General features: G+C 39.6%; 1 protein-coding gene across 1 annotated transcript in view; it reads right to left on the bottom strand.

Moving 5' to 3' along the window:
• Positions 1 to 21355, bottom strand: part of CCDC170 (coiled-coil domain containing 170) — an 83755-nt gene that overhangs the window by 41796 nt on the left and 20604 nt on the right. The window contains exons 3-5 of the mRNA XM_040238753.1: positions 18691 to 18947; positions 14781 to 14922; positions 9723 to 9908 (exon numbers count right to left, since the gene is read on the bottom strand). Of these exons, the coding sequence (XP_040094687.1) occupies positions 9723 to 9908; positions 14781 to 14922; positions 18691 to 18947 (585 nt within the window). The remainder of the gene's footprint in view (positions 1 to 9722; positions 9909 to 14780; positions 14923 to 18690; positions 18948 to 21355) is intronic.

Here is a 21355-nt window from a genome sequence, read left to right as displayed (position 1 = left end):
CTGGAGAAGAAAATGGCAATCCACTCCAGTACTATTGCCTGGAAAATCCCATGGACAGAGGAGCCTGGTAGGCTACAGTCCATGGGGTCGCAAAGAGTCGGACACGACTGAGCGACGTTCCTTCACCTTCATTCCTTCATTCTAACTGGTGTGAGGTGATACCTCATTGTAGTTTTGATTTGCATTTCTCTAATAATTAGTGATGCTGAGCATCCTTTTGTGTGTTTGTTGGCCATCTGTACATCTTCTTTGGAGAAATATCTGTTCAGGCCTTCTAAGAAAAATGATATTGATGAACCCATTTGCAGGGAAGAAATGGAGCTCCAAGGATGTAGAGAATGGACCTGTGGACACGGTGAGAGAGGGCAAGAGTGGGACGAATGGAGAGAGTAGCATTGACACATATATACCATCAAGTGTAAGATGGATAGCTGGTGAGAAGTCGCTGTGTAGAGCAGGGAGCCCAGTCTGACCCTCTGTATGACCTAGAGGGATGGGATGGGGGGAGGGAAGGGAGGCTAGGGAGGGAAAGGATGTATATATAACTACAGCTGGTTTGTGTTGTTGTATGGCAGAAACCAACATTGCAAAAAAAAATTTAATATAAATAAATAAATGGGACTACATGAAATTAAAAAGCTGTTGCACAGCAAAATATCAACAAAATGAAAATGCAGCCTACTGAACAGAAGATATTTGCAAACAATAGGTGTTATGGCAGGTTAATATCCAAAATATACAAAGAACTGATATGACTCAACATCAAGGAAAAAAAAAGAAAGAAAGAAAACTCAGACTGAAATATGGGCAGAGAACTTGAATAGACATTTTTCCAAAGAGGACAGACAGATGACCAACAGACACATGAAAATATGCTCAACATCATTAATCATCAGAAAAATGAAAATCAAAATCACAAAGAGATATTATCTCACACCTGTCAGCACAGTTGTTATCAATGAACAACAAACAGCAAATGTTGGTGAGGATGTGAAGAAAAGGAAACCCTTGGTCACGGTGGGTGGAACATAAACTGGTGCAGCTGCTATGGAAAGCAGTATACAGATTCCTTAAAATTTTTAAATTGAACAACCATATGGTCTAGCAATTCCACTCCTGGATATTTATCCAAAGAAAATTAAAATACTAATTAGAAAAGATATGTGCACCCCTGTATTCATTGCAGCACTCTTTATAATAGCCAAGATATGGGAGCAACCTAAGAGCCTATATAAATAGATAAAAGATATATATATAGAGAGATACATATATACATACATATACATACAACTCAGCTATTAAAAAAAAATGAAATTTTGCCATTTGTAACAACATGGTTGGACCTAGAATAATACCTATGGGATATTATTCTAAGTAAAATAAGTCAGACAGAAAAAGACAGATAGTTTATGATTTCACTTCTGTGTGCAATCTGAAAAACAGAACAAATGAACAACCACAATGAAACAGAGTCAAAGAGACAAAGAACAAGCAGGTGGTTGCCAAGGGTAAGCAGGTGAGGGAAGGAAAGAAGTAGGTAAGGGAGATTAAGACGTAGAAACTTCCAGCTGCAAAATAAATGAATCACAGTTACGAAATATACAGTGTGGGGGATATGGTCAATAATTAAGTGATATATTAGAGAAGGAAATGGAAACCCACTCCAGTATTCTTGCCTGGGGAGTCTCATGGACAGAGAAGCCTAGCAGGCTACAGTCTATGGGGTTGCAAGAGGCAGGCATGACTGAGCGACAAGACACAAGTAATATCTTTCATTGTGATAGTAACTAGACTTATCGTGATGACCATTTTGAAATGTATAGAAATATCAAATCACTAGGTTTCATAACAGGAACTAACATAGTGTTGTAGGACAAATATATCTCAAAAACAAACAAAGTCGTAGAAAAGGAGATCAGACTTGTGGTTACCAGGGGTGGGACATAGGGGAAGGGAAAATTGGCGGAAGGCAGTCAAAAGGTACAAACTTCCACTTAAAAGATAAACAAGTATTAGGAATGCAATGGACAACATGATAAGCATAATTAACACTGCTGTATATAACATATAACAGTTGCTAAGAGAAAATCCTGAGAGTTCTCATCACAAGGAAAAAGCCTTTTTCTATTTAGTTTATTAAAGAAATAGAATTCTTCTATTTCTTTAATAAGATGATGAATGTTCACTAAAGTTACTGTACAATTGTTTCATGATATAAGTCAAACCATTATGCTATATATCTTAAACTTATACAGTGCCATATATCAATTATATCTCAGTAAAACTGAGAGAAAAAAGATAGAGCCAGGATGACAACATGAATTATAGGGATTCTGATCCTGACTTGCTACAATAAAGAAGTGTCAAACAATTAGAACTTCACAGAGAAGGTGGACCCCCTTGTATAGAAATGAATTCCCTTACTCTTAAGGAGTTCAAGAGAAGGCTGGATGCTAACTATAGAGGAACACTTTAAAGATGATTCTTATTTCATGTAGAGAGTTAGATGAGCTAGATTCTAAAAGCTCTTAAGGTCACTTCCAACACTGTGATTCTACGACTGTAAAGAGATCTTTAATTTCTTTGCTAATTTACCTGTCTAATAATTTCTCACTTCCAGGAAGCCTTTCCATATGTCTGTACTCTTAAAATAATCATATGTTTATTTTAATCCCTAGATAAAAGTAAATAATGAGGAAAATGAAATTAAAACACTGAGAATCATATGCTGGGCTTGTCTTGAGTACCTTATGTATATTACATCATTCAATCCTAACAATAATTGTAAGAGATAGACCTTTAAATTATTTTCCAGTTTCACATACAAAGAAATTGAAGTTCAAAGAGGTAAAGTCATATGCCTTAGATCACACAGTCAAATAATTCTGGAGCCTAGAAAAAAACCCAAGAGCCTGGCCTCTTAGCCGCTCGGCTCGGTGCGTCTCTTATCCTCTTCCTTCTTACAAACACTCTGCTGCGGGACAACAAACCCAGAGAGCAGAAGGAACATCCTTCCAAACCAAGCTTGCTGACTCCAAAACCAATATGCTTTCCTAGCTTCAATTCTGGCCACTAGAGTTAAAGAAAATGTGAACAGTGTGAAGGAAAAGAAGCAGTTTTAAATCCATTATGTAAGGTTAACTCCTGATTCATTGATCGAAACGTCTAGTCTATAGCAAATGTACATGGCTAATGTAGATAAAATGACTGCTTTTCTCAGCTTTAGATTACTTCAAGACAACAAAAAGAAAAGGTGCCAAGCTTCAATACTTTTTTAAATGTACTGAAATTTTTAACTGTTAAAGATTTTCAAATAATATATCTTCCATATGTATAATAAACTACCTGGATTTTTACTTGGGAAATTTTCATAAAGTAACAAAAAATCATTAAGAAAATAAGAAAAGCCGAGTTTAGTAGAAACAGCACCCCAGCCCTTCAGAAACTTCTTTCTCTGCAGTCATTCAGGACTTTACTAGTAAAGTAAGTTTCCTACCCCAAAAACAGAGCTTTAGAAAGCATTATGAAGGTTCTCTCTGAGACCGTTAATGTGTCAGTAAAACCACTTGACAGTGTTTTTCAGTAGTAAATCTCTGGAGTCATAATCCCATGAATGAGCACTTTATTAAAGACCTCAAGCTTTTTATTGCCCATATTTTTTATAACTTTTATTATTTTGGCAGGAACTTGATCCCAAAGTGAATGTGTTTCACAAGTCTGAACAACATTGCATCATCGGTCATTTACAAGGGTAAAGACACTTACATAAGAAGAAGAATAAATTCTATACTTCTTAATGTGCTCTTAGAACATATTGTCATTTCCTATTGCTCATTTCCAAAACTGCATTTTATAGACAAACTCAATTCTTCATAATTTTCTAGGCTTGAAAAGTTAGTAACTACTATCTATAATCAAATTAACATCATTCATTCACTGAGGAAATTTGCACAGCTACTTATCTTTACTGCTCCCCTGACAAATAATTTTTGGCACCAGACTTGTATGTAGGAAGTAGCTGTGAATCTATATATAAAGGGGATTGCTGTTAAAAGCAAGACAACATCATAACCACGGTTCAAATCATTTGCAACTTAATAGCTGTGCATACTGAGCACAGTACATAACCTCTCTGAGCACCTAGCAAAATGACTATGCTAATGGCAAGTGATTCGTGTTGTTCAGTCACTCAGTCGTGTCCGACTCTATGAGGCCCCATGGACTGCAGCACGCCAGGCTTCCCTGTCCAACACCATCTCCCAGAGTTTGCTCAAACTCATCATGTTCACTGAGTTGGTGAGGCCATCCAACCATCCTGTCCTCTGTCATCCCCTTCTCCTGTCTTCAATTGTTCCCAGTATCTGGGTCTTTTCTAATGAGTCAGCTCTTCACATCAGGTGGTCAAAGTTACTGGAGCTTCAATTTCAGCATCAGTCCTTCCAATGAATATTCAGGGTTGATTTCCTTTAGGATAGACTAGTTGGAACTCCTTGCAGTCCAAGGGATCTTTGGATCTCAAGAGTCTTCTCCAACACCACAGTTCAAAAGCATCAGTTCTTCAGTGCTCAGCCTTCTTTATGGTTCAACTCTCACACTGATACATGAACTACTGGAAAAACCATAGCTCTGACTAGATGAACCTTTGTCAGCAAAGTAATGTCTCTGCTTTTTAATATGCTGTCTATATTTGTCATGGTTTTTCTTCCAAGGAGTAAAAGTCTTTTAATTTCACCATCTGCAGTGATTTTGGAGCCCAGAAAAGTAAAGTCTCTCAGTGTTTCCATTGTTTCCCCATCTACTTGCCATGAAGTGATGGGACTGGATGCCATGATCTTAGTTTTTTTTAATATTGAGTTTTAAGCCAGCTTTTTCACTCTCCTCTTTCACTTTCATCAACAGGCTCTTCAGTTCTTCTTCACTTTCTGCCCTAAGGGTGATGTCATCTGCATATCTGAGGTTACTGATATTTCTCCCAGCAACCTTGATTCCAGCTTGTGCTTCATCCAGCTGAGCGTTTCTCATGATGTACTCTGCACAGAAGTCAAATAAGCAGGGTGACAATATACAGCCTTGAGGTACTCCTTTTCTGATTTGGAACCATGGACAGTTGTTCCATGTCCAGTTCTAACTGTTGCTTCTTGACCTGAATACAGATTTCTCAGGAGGCAGGTAAGGTGGTCTGGCATTCCCATCTCTTGCAGAATTTTCCACAGTTTGTTGTGATCTACCCAGTCAAAGGTTTTACTGTAGTCAATGAGGCAGAAGTAGATGTTTTTCTGGAATTCTTTTGCTTTTTCTATGATCCAATGGATGTTGGCAATTTGATCTCTGGTTCCTCTGCCTTTTCTAAATCCAGCTTGAACATCTGGAAGTTCTCAGTTCATGTACTGTTGAAGCCTAGCTTGGAGAATTTTGAGCATTACTTTGCTAGCATGTGAAATGAGTACAACTGTGCAGTAGTTTGAACATTCTTTGGCATTGCCCTTCTTTGGGATTGGAATGAAAACTGACCTTTTCCAGTCCTGTGGCCCCTGCTGAGTTTTCCAAATTTCCAAGTGATTGGTAAATTGTAACTATTATACTCATGATTGCTGACAGTACTAAAGTAAAAACTCTGAGAGTCATAAATTTCACTAAGAAAGTTTAATTATAGGTAAAATACTGAGAGTGTCATTTTTAAATAATCTTATTTATATTTATTTATAAGACATATATATATTTATAAGACAAAGCAAATGAGTAAATATTATTATTAGGATCCAAAAGATTACTAATATAAAGTAAAAGGATATTAAGAAAACTCTAAAATATTACTTTTAATTAAAAATACCAGAATTACACAGCACTTCCTCAATGTGATGTGGCAGCCTGGATGGGAGGGGCTTTGAAGGAGAATAGATACATGTATATGTATGGCTGAATCCCTTCACTGTTCATCTGAAACTATCACAGTATTGTTAATCAGCTATACTCCAATACCAAATAAAAAGTTCCCCAAAGTACCAGCATCAATTCATTTCTAAAAAAGCATTTCTAGCTCTATCCACTAAAAGCAATGACATCCCAATAGCAATGAGCACACCTAGAGCCCGAATCTTGGTTGCTAAGCACTCTTCCCCAGTAAAAGGAGCCAACATTCCGTAGAGAACAGGCTGATTTTAGTTCTGTGGTCTGAAAATTGTAAGTGAGCCTAAGATATCATCTTCTGTTGAAAAGCAGAGAAGTATTGAAAGACTAAAGGAGTCAAGTTATAAGGTCACAGAGACAATCTTGCAGAGACTCCTGGCCAAACATGGAGGATTTGGAAAGCCAAAAGGAGAATAATTGATTATTAATAGTAGGTAAATAAAAATCCATGTGTCCACAGAATTGAAAACAAAAAGAAAGAAAATAAAAAGCTTTTCTTTAGGAAGAATGTTGACTAATAAGTAGAAGGAATGATGAAATTAGAATATTACCACTTTGCCACCCCTGATATAAATTAATCCAGGCAAGAATCAATAGATGAAAACATCACTAGGTAACTCAAGGGGGAACAGAAATAACCTGCCAATTCTCACCCCCACAGATACCTTACTTGGCTGCAGAAAATAAAATGTACTTTTTCACTGAGGATATGGGCAATCAAACAGTTTCAGCAACAATGGAACAATCTAACACTATTTGCTTCTAATGCAATTCAATATGAAGTTACAACTTTATCTTTGAAATATTCCTGCGAAAAAGGTTTACCCTGAATCCAATACTGCCTCTAAATCCAACTTTACCTGATAGGGTATAGTTAAGCAAGTTAAACCACATCTTGAAGAAACAGTCAGGCCACTGCTTTGTACTCTGTATGAGAAGTCAATAACATTTTTTTAATGCTATTTAAAAAAAACAACTATAAAAGGCTAAAAATAACCAAAAAATGCAATGGATGAATCTAGAATGGACTACAATTTGGGGAAGAAAACAGCTGAAGACATTCTTGTAGAAAATGATTAAATTTGAAAGTCAATAATAGATGTTTATTGTCTATTGCTATGTAAAAAAATTAGCCCAAACTTAATGGCTTAACACAACAAACATCTATTATCTCATAGCTCTATGGGACAGAAATCTGGGACTGACTTAGCTGGATGTTTCTGACTCAAGGTCTCTCATAAGGCTATAATCAAACTGTTGACCAGGGCTACTATCATCTCAAGACTCAGCTGAAAGAGGATTCACTTCCAGTCTCACTCATATGGTAGGTGATAGGCCTCAGTTCCTGGGCTCCTGGGCCATGCAACTGCCTACCTGAGTGCCCCACCATGTAACATCTGGCTTCCCTCAAAAGCAGTGACTCAAGAGAATTCAAAAGAGTGTATTTAAGACAAAAGCCACAGTGTTTTCATAACCCAATCTCCAAAGTGAGATTCCACTACTTCTGACATATTCTGGTCACTGGAAGTGAGCCACTTCATCCAGCCAACAAGGGGAGGGAGATTAAACTTCACCTTTCAAGCAGTACAAAAAGCTTGTGGGCTTGGAAACCTCCATGAGTAATCGATACTGTGGCATCACTGTTGACGTTTAGATGTGATAATGATATTATGGTTATGTAGGATACTGTCCTTATTCTTAAGCTTCAGTGGCCAGAAACAACACATATAACGTCTAAACCTATTTTCAAGTGATTCTGCAAATACGTGTGCATGTGTGTGTGCATGTGTACAAGGTAATAAAGCAAATACAGAAAAATGGTAACAGTTGTTGCACTTGGATGTGTAATGAATGGATGCTCATTGTATTCCTTCACCCTTTCTATATGTGTTTGAAATTCTTCCTAGGAAAAAGCTGGAGAAAAATAATTATTTGAATGGTATCCCCTCAAAATTCAAATGTTGAAGCCCTAACATCCAGTATGATGGTGTTTGGAGACGGGACCATTGAGGGATAATTATCTTCAGATGGAGCCATGGGGGTGGGGCCCTCATGTTGGGATTGGTGCCCTTGTAAAAGACACCAGGGATCTTGCTAATTCATGTGAAGATACGGCAAGACAGTGGCTGTCTGCAAGCCAGGAAGAGAACCCTTACCCCCTTGATCTTGGACTTCCCCACCTCTGGAAATATGAGAAATAAATGTCTGTTTTTTAAGCCACCCAGTGTATAGCATTTTCTTATGAGAGCTGAAGCAGACTGACAAGGTGTTGAAATGACTGGAGTGACCTGGTAATGGTGGTAAAACCTTTGCTCCTTTCACAAGGTTAATGTGACAGAAGAAGAAATCTAGCGGTCAGAAGGGCTCTTTGATACACGGAATTGGAGAGAAATAGAAATTATCATCATTACTGGATCACTTTCACATTCTAACTTCCCATCTCACCTCACCATGGCAGTGATGTCACCATAGACATGGAAGACCTCAGGATTTCCCACGAAGATAGCTCCTTCACTTCGTCCTGCCAATTCCAGAACCCCCTTCACAGCCTGTGGGACACCACTGAAACTTCACCCCTCAGGGAGCCTCGTTTTCTCAGCATTAGTCATTCTTTCAATTTAAACTCCATCTCCTTTACTCTTCAATTTCCTCCTACGTATTTTACTAACTGATGGCACTAGCTTACTTTTGGTTTTGGAAATTAACCCCTATCATTAATCCCATAATTAGTTTCTTTGACAGAAAATTTTAAAAAGAATTATATAGTGTTTAAAAATATATACAGTATTAATTCCCATGCTCAAACAGGTTCTCACTCATTTGGAAAGATCAAGCAACTAATTATATAAATAAAAATTTAGAGGTAAGAGTCACTTCCCTTGGGCAATGTCTCTCAAAATTAAAACCCCTATATCCTTTCAGCCAGCAAGTCCACCTTTAGGATTTTTGTCTTGCTGACAGTCTCACATATGAGAAATGATAGATTATTCCTAGCAGCCTTATATATAATACTGTGTAGTAACTTACTTCCCTCGTGACTCAGACGGTAAAGCGTCTGTCTACAATGCAGGAGACCTGGGTTTGAGCCCTGGGTTGGGAAGATCCCCTGGAGTAGGAAATGGCAATCCACTCCAGTACTGTTGCCTGGAAAATCCCATGGACAGAGAAGCCTGGTAGACTACAGTCTATGGGGTCGCAAAGAGTTGGACACGACTGAGTGACTTCACTTCACCTTACCAATTTTTTAAAAGTAAATAAACAGAGAAACATTGTGTGCAAAATTGTTGTCATTTGCATTAAACAATAAATAAAAAGAATAAATGTATGAATATATTTATGAATAAATATATGAATATATAGAATATTTGTAGAAAGGTATATAAGAATTTATTAACAGAGGTTGCCTCTAGAGAGAGCAACTGGGTGGTTGGGGGGAAGGGATTGGGGGACACTTCTCACCACATTCTCCTGTGTCCACTTAGAATTTTGTATCTTGTGAATGCATTACCTCTTTGTTTAAAAAATAATAATAAATTAAAAAAATTTTTTACTCCTTATAATTCAACCAAATAAGACACATTAGTACACATGTTTTACTTATTAAGTATTTTGCATTTCTTTTTTTCTAATTAGAAAAAAACTGTATGCAGAGGCCTGATCAAGTCACAGAGTCCCATGTGCCCCCCAGCCCTCCTGCTGAGAGGAGTCTTTGGGAATTGTGGTCGGTGACACTAGTGTGCTCATCCACACCTGATTTTCAGTTTCTGCTTCATAAACTTGATCACAGATGCACACACGTGCTCCACATACTGTACCTGGCTCAGCTGGCCTTTCTCTTCAATGTAGGAGGCAGCTTTTTTCTGCTCTCTGTTTACTTCTGAAGCCAGCCTCATGATTGTTTCTCTGCTAGCTTTTGCTTCCATCTCATGGACATTTATAGTCTCTTCAAGAGCAACAATTTGTCCTTTCACAAATGCATTTTCCTTGCACAGCTCTCCAAGCTGAAAAGAAAGCAATTACAGCTGTCCTGTAAAAATTAATAATTTCATACTACTCTCTCTAAGCAACTCTGATCTGTGTACCCCCGTGATCACATTATCACATGAAAACAGTAAAGGCCCTGTTCCTCCATCCACTCAAAAGATAACATTTTCCAAGGCAGCCTCTAAACTCTCTTGTTATGGGCAGACAGGGTAGGCAAATTGAAATTAATCAGAAGGTAGCTACAAGGCAACAATGATGAGCATTCAGCCAAAAGCTTTCAGACAGAACAGGCATCGGCAAGCCCCTGGCTGCTAAATACTCCAGGGATGGTGATGTTTCTAGAGTTACAGCAGGCAAGCAAGGAAGTTCAATTCAGCCCATGTCCGCTGGCACCAACTGATAAGGCGTTACCTGGCACAGAAGAGAAATACAGAGAAGAAGGCAGGACTCTCTTTATTTCAAAAGAAAGTCCTTCTAATTAATATAAGCATAGAAAAAAATCCTGAATAACATGCTCAAACCATGGTTATCACTGGGACTAGCTGGGTTTTTCACTCTTCATGTTGTGCATTTGAGGGGCTAGCGGGGAACATTAATAAGATTTGTATGATTTAGAAGGAGGGAAAATAAAACCAACCAGGCTCCTGGGCCCCAGGAAAACAGCCATGCAGACAGCTCAAGGATGCCTGTAGGAAGACCTGAAACTCCACAAGACACAGTCAGCATGTGTATTAGGACAATCTGGGGACGTGGCCCATCTTTAGCCTCAACAATTTGCCAACATGGTGTCTTGCTCCTGAATCAGGGCTGTTCCCTCTCTCTTGAACACTTTTCCTTTCCAACATCCTTTTATTAAAAAAAAAATTTATTTTATATTGGAGTATAGTTGATTAACAATGTTGTGATAGTTTCCAGACAGCAAAGGGATTCAGCCATATATACACATGTATCCAATCTCTCCCTAAACTCCCCTCCCATCCGGGCTGCCACATAACATTGAGCAGAGTTCCCTGTGCTATACAGTGGTTTCAATATCCCTTAAAAGTCCCCATCCCAGAGGGCACAGCTTAGCCAGTCTACCTAAACTAGCATTCCATGCCTCTAACTTGCTTTATGGTCTTTCCCCCGAACCTGAATTGTACTTCTTCACTGCACCTTTTACTCTTTCTTGATATTGTATATTTATTTGTTTATTGCCTCTGCATCTTGACCCACAACAGTGGAAGCTCTTAGGTGGGCACAGACTCTGTCTTGTTTCATTCACTGCTGTATCCCAACACCCAAAATAGTGTCTATCACATAGTAGTCACTCACTCAATATTTGGGAAGTGGATGGATAGATGTCAAATAAGTTCTTAGAAACCCCTTCTTTTCTACCATCTTTCCTTCAGTTCAGTTCAGTCGCTCAGTCGTGTCTGACTCTTTGTGACCCCATGGACTGCAGCACACTAGGCCTCCCTGTCCATCACCAACTCCTGGAATTTACTCAACTCATTTCCATTGAATAGATGATGCCATCCAACCATCTCATCCTCTGTCGTCCCCTTCTCCTCCTGCCTTCAATCTTTCCCAGCATCAGGGTCTTTTCAAATGAGTCATCTCTTTGCATCAGGTGGCCAAAGTATTGGAGTTTCAGCTTCAACATCAGTCCTTCCAATGAATATTCAGGACTGATTTCCTTTAGGATGGACTGGTTGGATCTCCTTTCAGTCCAAGGGACTCTCAAGAGTCTTCTCTAGCACCACAGTTCAAAAGCATCAGTTCTTTGGCCCTCAGCCTTCTTTATAGTCCAACTCTCACATCCATACATGACTACTGGAAAAACCATAGCCTTGACTAGATGGACCGTTGGTGGCAAAGTAATGTCTCTGCTTTTGAATATGCTGTCTAGGTTGGTCATAACTTTTCTTCCAAGGAGAAAGCGTCTTTTAATTTCATGGCTGCAGTCATCATCTGAAGTGATTCTGGGGCCCAAAAAATTAAAGTCTGACACTGTTTCCCACAGTTTTCCTATCTATTTACCATGAACTGATGTTAAGGCAACTTTTTCACTTTCTTCTTTCACTTTCATCAAGAGGCTCTTTAGTCCTTCTTCACCTTCTGCCATAAGGGTGGTGTCATCTGCATTTCTGAGGTTATTAATATTTCTCCCACCAATCTTGATTCCAGCTTGTGCTTCATCCAGCCCAGCATTTCTCATGATGTACTCTGCATACAAGTTAAGTAAGCAGGGTGACAATATACAGCCTTGATGTACTCTTTTTCCTATTTGGAACCAGTCTGTTATTCCATGTCTAGTTCTAACTGTTGCTTCCTGACCTGCATACAGATTTCTCAAGAGGCAGGTTTCCTTAGAGGCTGTGTATACATGTATTTATGAGGTAAAGAGAATAAGGGAATGGTTTTGAAACTGGAGAGGTTTTGGTAACCTCAGGGAATACGTAGTGAGTGTTGAAGACAGCAGGCTTTTTACTCTTGACCAGTGATTTCTTTGTAAGACGGGGAGCGGGAGTTCCCTGATGATCCAAGGGTTAAGAATCTGCCTTCCAAAGCAGGGGACATGAGTTAGATCCCTTGTCGGGAAGCATGCCTCAGGGCAAGCAAGCTCATGCACCGCAACTAGAAAAGCCACCATGCACTGCAACAAGGACCCAGTGCAGCCAAAATAAATAAGGTGAGGACTTGCTCAGGTGATTGAGATGCTAAAGCTCTAGGGTCCTAGTAACTGTTTAAAAATATAGGTTATATTATCATGCAGGTACAGTGAGGCCAACAAATCAGGAGAGACTGAAAGAGAGTTTGTTGCTCACAGTTCCTGAGTGAAGGGGGCACACCATGCCATGTAGGGCCACCCAGGGAGCACCAGGGCTGGGCAGGAGACAGAGGGAGCCAGGGTGAAAACATGTTTTCCACAGGAAGAAAGAGGTGAGGCAGCGTGGGCAGGCTTAGGGTTGCCTAGTCTGAAGAATGTCAGTGGGTTCTGGAGTGTGGGAGCCATCTCTAGTCACCCAGCACCTGGCTCTGGGGTGATTGGTTGGATAGTGGCCCAGAGTGTAAAAACCTGGTAGAAGTGGTTGGGGTGTGGGCTTCTCTGAGTTCGGTGGTTTGCATAGGAAAGCTGGGCACCCAGGAGAGTCATTTACTAGGAACTGGCTCACCCTGGAACCCAAGGTCAGCAAGGCCCCAGATGTCAAGGCATTAGAAGAACAGAAAATGAAAAGGCAAGGTTAATACGGTTTCAACACAGATTAGTACTTAGAGATCACCTGTGAGGTGGGAAAGGGTGTCTTAAGGAAGAAGCATTTTAATTTTCTTCTCTTTTCCCCACCACTTGCTTTAAAGATAAGCTTCCAAACTACAATGCAAAGTAGACTTTTACAGCCAGGCTTCCTGGTCACATGTTAGCAACAGAGAGGAGGAAAAAGAGCTGCATCTAGCACCTTGAGGGAATTAGATGGACCTAGGCCTGAGCAACTGAAACTCATCAGTGAGGCGGAACTTCCTGAAGTAAAATGAAGTCATTTCACAGCTCTCACAGGGTACACGTGGGATGTTTACTAATAAACCACTGAGGAGAGGCCTTTGAGAATGGCCAGATCCCCAGGATTCACGGCAGCACTATTCACAACAGCCAAGACATGGAAGCAACCTAAATGTCCATCAACAGAGGAATGGATAAAGAAGATGTGGTACATATATATAAGGAATATTATTCAGCCATAAAAAAGAATGAAATAATGCCATTTGCAGCAACATGGATGGACCTAGAGATTTTTCACCCCTAGAGTCTGGGATTAACATAAACACACTACTGTATATAAAACAAGGATCTACTGTATAGCACAGAAAATTATACTCAATATTTTATAGTAACTTATAAGGGAAAAGAATCTGAAAAAGAAAAAATATATATATATACACACACACCCATACACACACCCGTATAGGTAACTGAATTATATGTATATGAATCACTTCGCTGTACACCTGAAACTAATGCAACATTGTAAATCAACTATACTTCAATTTTAAAGAATAAATAAATAAAACAGTGTTTTAAAAAAAGAATGGCTGCATGGAAAGCCATTCAGAAGCAAGGGTAGGTGCAGAGATATGGTGTCCACTCAGATACCTTCAGGTTCCCTAATGAATCACTGCAAGCCAAGTGAATTATTCAGTTGATATCATTAATTTCCATCTCAATGGCAACCTACCATCACAGCAGGATTTTTATTTTTTGGCTTAAGCGTAAAATTTAAAGGTACTATAGAGCTCATCTTAACCTGATACACAAGTATCCCCAAAATGACACGCAGCTGGTTCTGGTTTTTAGTTGTGTGCATGTGTTTCTGACTGTACCTAAAACAAACAAAAATATTCCTAAAACATATCATTTAAATAGACAATTAATTTTATTTGACAATCTAAATATATTTTAAGCAAAAAATCAATCCCTTCTGGAGATTAAGTAAGTGTTGGTCACTCAGTCATTTTCAACTCTTTGTGATCCCATGGACTGTAGCCCACCAGGCTCTTCTATCCATGGCATTCTCCAGGCAAGAATACTGGAGTGGGTTGCCATTTTCTCCTCCAGGGGATCTTCCCAGCCCAGAGACTGAACCTGGGTCTCCTGCACTGCAGGGGGATTATTTACCATCTGAGCAAGAGAGAGCTTCTGGAGAAAAATTAATCCCAAATAATGCTAGAAAGAATCTTGGAATTGAGGCTCAGAGAGGTGGTATGGTTTTTCCCAGAACACACAGTTGGTTAATGCTATACGGGCTCCTGTCCTGCTCTCCTGCACCCCGAGACTTAACCTCAGCTCCTCTCCATGGCACACATCAGAACAACTATTCACTGTATAGTCATTTTAGTCTTCATACAAGCACCTTGAGAATTAAATCTTCATCTGATGCTTTTTCATTCTTCTCTGGATCTAAGCAGTCACGAAGTTGAGCCAGAAATTCCTCATGTTTCCTGCAATTCTGTGAGACTTGATTCTTACTCTCCTCATTTTCCTTTAAACATTTTCTATTGGTCAAATAAGAAATAAGTTTTAACACCAAAGAAGATAACATTCATCAAAGTTCAGCACTTGAGCTCTCTGTTGGGAAATAACCAATCATCATTTTCAACAATAGTTTCCCAGACACAGAGCACATAATTGTCTTAAAAGCCTAGTTAAAGAAGGAGAAAACTGGAAGCAACTCTGGAGCACCTATACTTTGCAAAAATGTGGGGAGATCTTCATGTCATCTTAGCAAGGGAGACAGGTTATCTGCCTCCTGTCCTTGACCTTTTAGGATCTGCAGAAGTGGCAGGTGGTCCTCTAGATCTGGAGTCCCCAACCTCTGGGTGATAGACCAGTACCTTCTGTCAGATCAGTGGCAGCATTAGATTAGAAATGAAGTGCACAGTAAATGCAATGTGCTTGAATCATCCTGAAACCACCCCCACCACTCCTGATCCATGGAAAATCTATCTTCCATGAAATAGGTCTCTGGTGCCAAAAAGGTTGGAGTCTGTTGCTATAGATCAAACACGGATCTATGACTCTGTTGAGGCTTCATGGAGGAAGAAAGAAAATAATGCTACAGTGGGTTTAGAGACCAAGCTTCAGTCACTATACAATGATCCATAAGGGTTACTTAGAGCATTCCTTAATTCATGGCCAAGGGTGAAATGAAGTCGCTCAGTCGTGTCCGACTCTTTTCGACCCCATGGACTGTAGCCTACCACACTCCTCCATCCATGGGATTTTCCAGGCAAGAATACTGGAGTGGGTTGCCATTTCCTTCTCCAGAGGATCTTCCCAACCGAAGGATCGATCCCAGGTCTCCTGCATCATAGGCAGACGCTTTACCATCTGAGCCACCAGGGAAGTCGGTTAAATATAATTAAAAAATACATCAGAAGCAGAGGATGTGCCCACCTCTAGAGAAGAGAGGTGTTCAGTCATCAGCAAAGATCACAACTAGTTTTTGCACATCTAGAATTTTTAAAGAGTAGTAAAATGGGCCAATCAAGGAAAATCAGTCAATTTATGCCCTGCTGTGAATATTTTCTTTCAAATCTCAGATAGGTTTGCTGAAATAGCATGGTCTATTTCTAACGCTTAAATGTTAAAAACTAAGAGAACATAGAAAAAAAGACATATTTTAAAGGCAAATTAGAATCATTTCAATAATTTGGCATCACTTTTAGTACCCTAGATAATAAACATGATTATTGCTTTCCCTTTTTACCATTTTAAGTGTTTACAACAACACTCAAATGTTACTGCAAATTCTTTCACACAATTCGAAGATTAACAAAGTATGTAATTGCATATACTCAAAATCATGCCATATTTCTATTTAGAAAAATGTATAACAATAAAAGACCAACATCAATATTCTGAGTTCTCATTTTCAACATATGAAAGGTAGTATGTGTTCAGTCTCTCTAACTCATGAAAGTCATTGTAAATGCCATGGCTCTGATTACTTTATGTATGTGATTCAATACATTTACTCCAAGATTTCGGTCTTACTTCTCTATTCCAGGAACTTCTAAACTATTACCACTTCTATTTACATTTCACTTTGACCTAACAAAGTTCCAGGCATCCACCATAATGACATAATCATATAAATGTGAAAATATGAGCACATATGGATTCCCATTGCATCTCGGTTTACAATAATTTTTTGAGTGGAACTAACCTAAGTGTCTAAAGGAAACAACAAAAAGAACTGGTTAAGTAAATTATGATATTAACATGCAATGGAATATTACTGAAAAAATGCTATCATGAAAGAATTTTTTAGTATCTATAACATACTATTCAGGAAAAATATTTCACTACATGATGCCATTTAAGTACAACTGTCTGAATATCTGTTCAACAAATTATGAACTATAGTTTTTCTGGATCGTAAGGTTTTGAGTAATTTTCTTTTTGACACTGTACTATAACTTTAAAAACTTTCCTACAATGAATATATCATTTTATTACTCATTTGATTAATAAATATTTATTGTGCATTTACTATGCATCAGGCTCTGTTAAAGGTGCTAAAGATACAGTAGTAAATGAAACAGATTAACATTCTTGCCCTCATGGGACTTATGTCCTAATTGGGAAGATGGACAGTAATCAAAAAATAAATGTATGAAAAATGTATAGTATATTATAGAGATGAAGGAAAAGATTAATCAGAAAAGGGAGTAAGAAACATTTAGGGGGAGTGGGGTAAAATCAGAGATGCAGACTAGGTTAGTGGCAATGTACAGTAGTAAAAATTTAGATTTATTTTGATGGTAGAGATAAATGATGAGATTTACTGAAGCATCTAGGAAAGGAAAGCAAGGATGATCCAAGATTTTTGCCCTGATCAACTAGAGGAATGGAATTATCATTCAATGAGATTAGGAAAACCACAGGACGAATTTGCGGAAATACTAATTTGGACATGTTAATTTGCGATGCCTGTTGGACATCTAAGTGAAGATGCCCAGTAAGTCATAAGATATGCAGGTCTTATGAAGAAACATGGGAGTCATGAGCATTTAGGTCATACTTTAAGTCATGAGACTGGATGAGAGCACTAAGAGAGTGGATTTGGACAGAAACAAGAAGAGAGTTCCCTGATGGCTCAGTTGGTAAAGAATCTGCCTGCAAGGCAGGAGACCCTGGTTCAGTTCCTGGGTTGGGAAGATCCCCTGGAGAAGGGATAGGCTACCCACTCCAGTATTCTTGGGTTTCCCTTGTGGCTCAGCTGGTAAAGAATCCACCCGCAATGCGGGAGACCTGGGTTCAATCCCTGGGTTGGGAAGATCCCTTGGAAAAGGGAAAGGCCACCCACTCCAGTATTCTGGCTTGGAGAAGTCCATGGACTGTATAGTCCATGGGGTCACCAAGAGTCAGACACGACTGAGCGAGTTTCACTTTCAAGGAGAGAGTCAAAGACTGAGCCCTGGGGCCCGCCAATACTTGGAAGTCAAGGAGATGAGGCGTATAAAGCAAGAGATCATGACAGGGCAGCTAGAAAGGCAAGATCAAAAGCAGGCGTGCGCAGTGCCCTGGAAGCTAAAAGAAGAAAGTGGTTCGGGGGCAAAGCCAACTGTTGACTGACGTACTGGAAGATCAGATGAGACCTATCATCTAATTTGCAGTGTGCAGTTACTGGTCACCTTAATGAGTGGCTTCAGTGGAGCAGATCGGAGAGAGGAGAGAAACTGGCACAGTGAGTACATACAAACATGTTTAAGGAATTTTGCTCTAAATGGAAGGAGAGAAAGAGGACAGGAGCTGGAAGCGCTGGGTTTTTGTTTTTAATCTTTTTTAAGATGAAATTAAGTAAAATAAATATCAAGTGTTTTATTAGTAAAGTGATTTAAGTTATTATACACAGAATTATAAAGTACATTTTAAGAACAGTTAGCTCCCAATTTTATCTCAATAATCACCTTTTGGCAGAACTACATGTAGAAAACCTAGATTTCCTGAGTTCTCTGCATAAACCGGCAATAAAACTTAATGAGGAGTGTTAAGGGTGGTCTGGGGCGTTCTGGGCTTCTGAGGTATTTTTATAACTAGCTTCTGAATAAACCCCTCGCTCTGTGTACTATTCTACAACTCCAGTTAAACCTTTACTTAGAGGAAATCTTCCAGATTTTATATATATATATACATATGATTTTTTTTTCCCCAAGTTGAGTTTCAGGGCCAAATAATGCAAAATACCAGTACCTTCAGAGGCACATCCTGCTATCAGGACACTAACTCCATTGAGAAATATATTGAAATATCCTTACTGTAATTTTTCGTCCAGTTCTACCACTTTCTTCTTTAACTCTTGGTTCTCCTTGATTGCAGACTGAGCTGTGATTTCAGTTCTAATTCTAGAAGTGGAGAGAGCCGCTGACTCTTCCTCTAGCTCCTGAACTCTGTCCCTCAGAGAGATGAGGAGAGACGATTTTCTGGCGTTGTTTTCTTTGTAGCTCTCCATCTCAGCTTTCAACTCTTGACAGGAAACTTCTTTAGAAAGCATCTTGGATCGCAGTTCTCGAAGCTGACATGAAAAAGAAGTAAAAAGAGGGAAAAGATTTCAAGGATATAAGTTTGAAGTACCTTGAAAAAAAAAAAACCCAAATCATAATTTAAAATTTCAATTTTTTATTCGTGACTTAATCCAACTTTACTTTCTTTTTTCATATTTGTTTCTGTATTACTAGATGGGAAATTATGCCTAAATCGTGGGCCCTCTTATTCTTTTTCAGAAAACTATTGAGCAATGTTTTTTCTTTCTTAATTGGAGGATGATTACTTTACAATATTGTGATGGGTTTTGCCATACATCAACATGAATCAGCCACCGGTGCACATGTGTCCCCCCATCCTGAACCCCCGCTCTCACCTTCCCCCCACACCATCCCTCTGGGTTGTCCCAGAGCACCAGCTTTGAGTGTCCTGCTTCATGCATCAAACTTGCGCTGGTCATCTATTTTACATATGGTAATATACATGTTTCAATGCTATTCTCTCAAATCATCCCACCCTCACCTTCTCCCACAGAGTCCAAAAGTCTGTTCTTTACATCTGTGTCTCTTTTGCTGCCTTGCACATAGGATTGTCATTACCATCTTTCTAAACTCCATATATATGTGTAAATATACTGTATTGGTGTTTCTCTTTCTGACTTACTTCACTCTGTATAATACACTCCAGTTTCATCCACCTCATTAGAACTGACTCAAATGTGTTCTTTTTATAGTTGAGTAATATTCCTTTGCGTTTATGCACCACAATTTCCTTATCCATTCATCTGCCAATGAACATCTAGGTTGCTTCCATGTCCTAGCCATTGTAAACAGTGCTGCAATGAACACTGGGGTACATATGTCTCTTTAAATTTTGGTTTCCTCAGTGTGTATGTTCAGCAGTGGGACTGCTGGGTCTTATGGCAGTTCCATTTCCAGTCAAAAAACTATTGAACAACGTCCTGTGATGAATGAATCTCACTCAAGAGACAGATGTGGTATATTTTGCAAAAAGGAATAAAATATTTTGCAATGGAAACTCATTTTCTAAACCTGTATTACTGCTATTGCTGCTGCTGCTGAAACAAGGAAGCTACAGGTAGGCTATTTGTAATTTCATGGCCACAACCCTTTCGCAAGTCGATACAGACTATTCACTGTATTACAGAATTTCTTCCCCAGCCTTCTGGACCCTTACTGCGGGGGATAAAGAAAAATAATATTTGGATTTCTGGGAAAAATATAGGAGAAAAGGAAAATCATTATAGGATTTATACAAAGGAAACACATTAACTTTTCTCTCACACTAAAATGCTGAACACAGTATGTGCCTTATAAGATACCAGATCTACCCCATTAGAAAATTTCATGAATACATATACTTTTTGAAGGGCTTTCCTGGTGGCTCAGATGGTAAAGAATGTGCCTTCAATGCAGGAGATTGGGTTCAATCCCTGGACTGAGAAGGTCTCCCAGAAAAGGGAATAGCTACTCACTCCAGTATCCTTGCCTGGAGAATCCCATGGACAGAGGAGCCTGGCAGACTACAGTCCATGGAGTTGCAGAGTCGGACATGACTGAGCGACTCTCACTATACTACACTACTACTATTATACTTTTTGGAACTATGAGCATGCATGCCTACATTTATTCACGTACACATACACACACATTATCAACTCATCTTTCAACGGGAGCCTGACAGTCTAGTGAGACTGTCACTTACCTCACAGGCAAGCCGAGGATTCCTGGGGGCCACTAGTCTATAAGTGCAGTGAGTCTAGCGAGAATCTCCCAGAAACTCCACAATAGACTGGATCCAGCCCCAAGGGTAGATGAATCTTGGTCACCTTCCTAGAATCTTCCCCAGGCAAGCAGAACCACCACAAAAAAGGGAGGCAGATTTCCACCCCTAGAACTGCGGATTGCAAGCAATCCACCTTAAAGAAAGCTTCTCCCAGGGATGCTAAGAGCCCTCCAAAGCCCATGTGGCCCCCCAAGTCCCCAGGTAGCCCTGGTGTTCTCAGGAAGGACAGCTCCCCTGAGAGCCAGAATCCAGCCCAGGTCACCTCACCTCCCAGCCCAGCAAACACAGTCTTTCAGGAATCCTCCCCAACCAGAGGGTACTAGTAGTCGCTTCAGTCGCTTCCAACTCTTTGCGACCCCATGGACTGTAGCCCACCAGGCTCCTCTGTCCATGGGATTCTCCAGGAAAGAATACTGGAGTGGGTTGCCGTTTCCTTTTCCAGGGACTCTTCCTGACTTTGGAATCAAACCCGAGTCTCTTACATCTCCTGCACTGGCAGGCGGATTCTTTACCACAGAGCCAACAGGGAAGCCAACCAGAGGTGTGAGGCACAGTAAGAGAAAAAGAGAATAAAATTTACCGAGACGTTTAAACCTGTGTCCCTTTGTCCTGTTTCTAATCACCTCTCTACTC

The sequence above is a fragment of the Oryx dammah genome, unplaced genomic scaffold, assembly GCF_014754425.2.
Source record: "Oryx dammah isolate SB20612 unplaced genomic scaffold, SCBI_Odam_1.1 HiC_scaffold_4, whole genome shotgun sequence".
Lineage (NCBI taxonomy): Eukaryota > Metazoa > Chordata > Mammalia > Artiodactyla > Bovidae > Oryx > Oryx dammah.
Note: the sequence above shows the minus strand (reverse complement) of the source record. Positions and strands in the feature narration are given on the sequence as shown.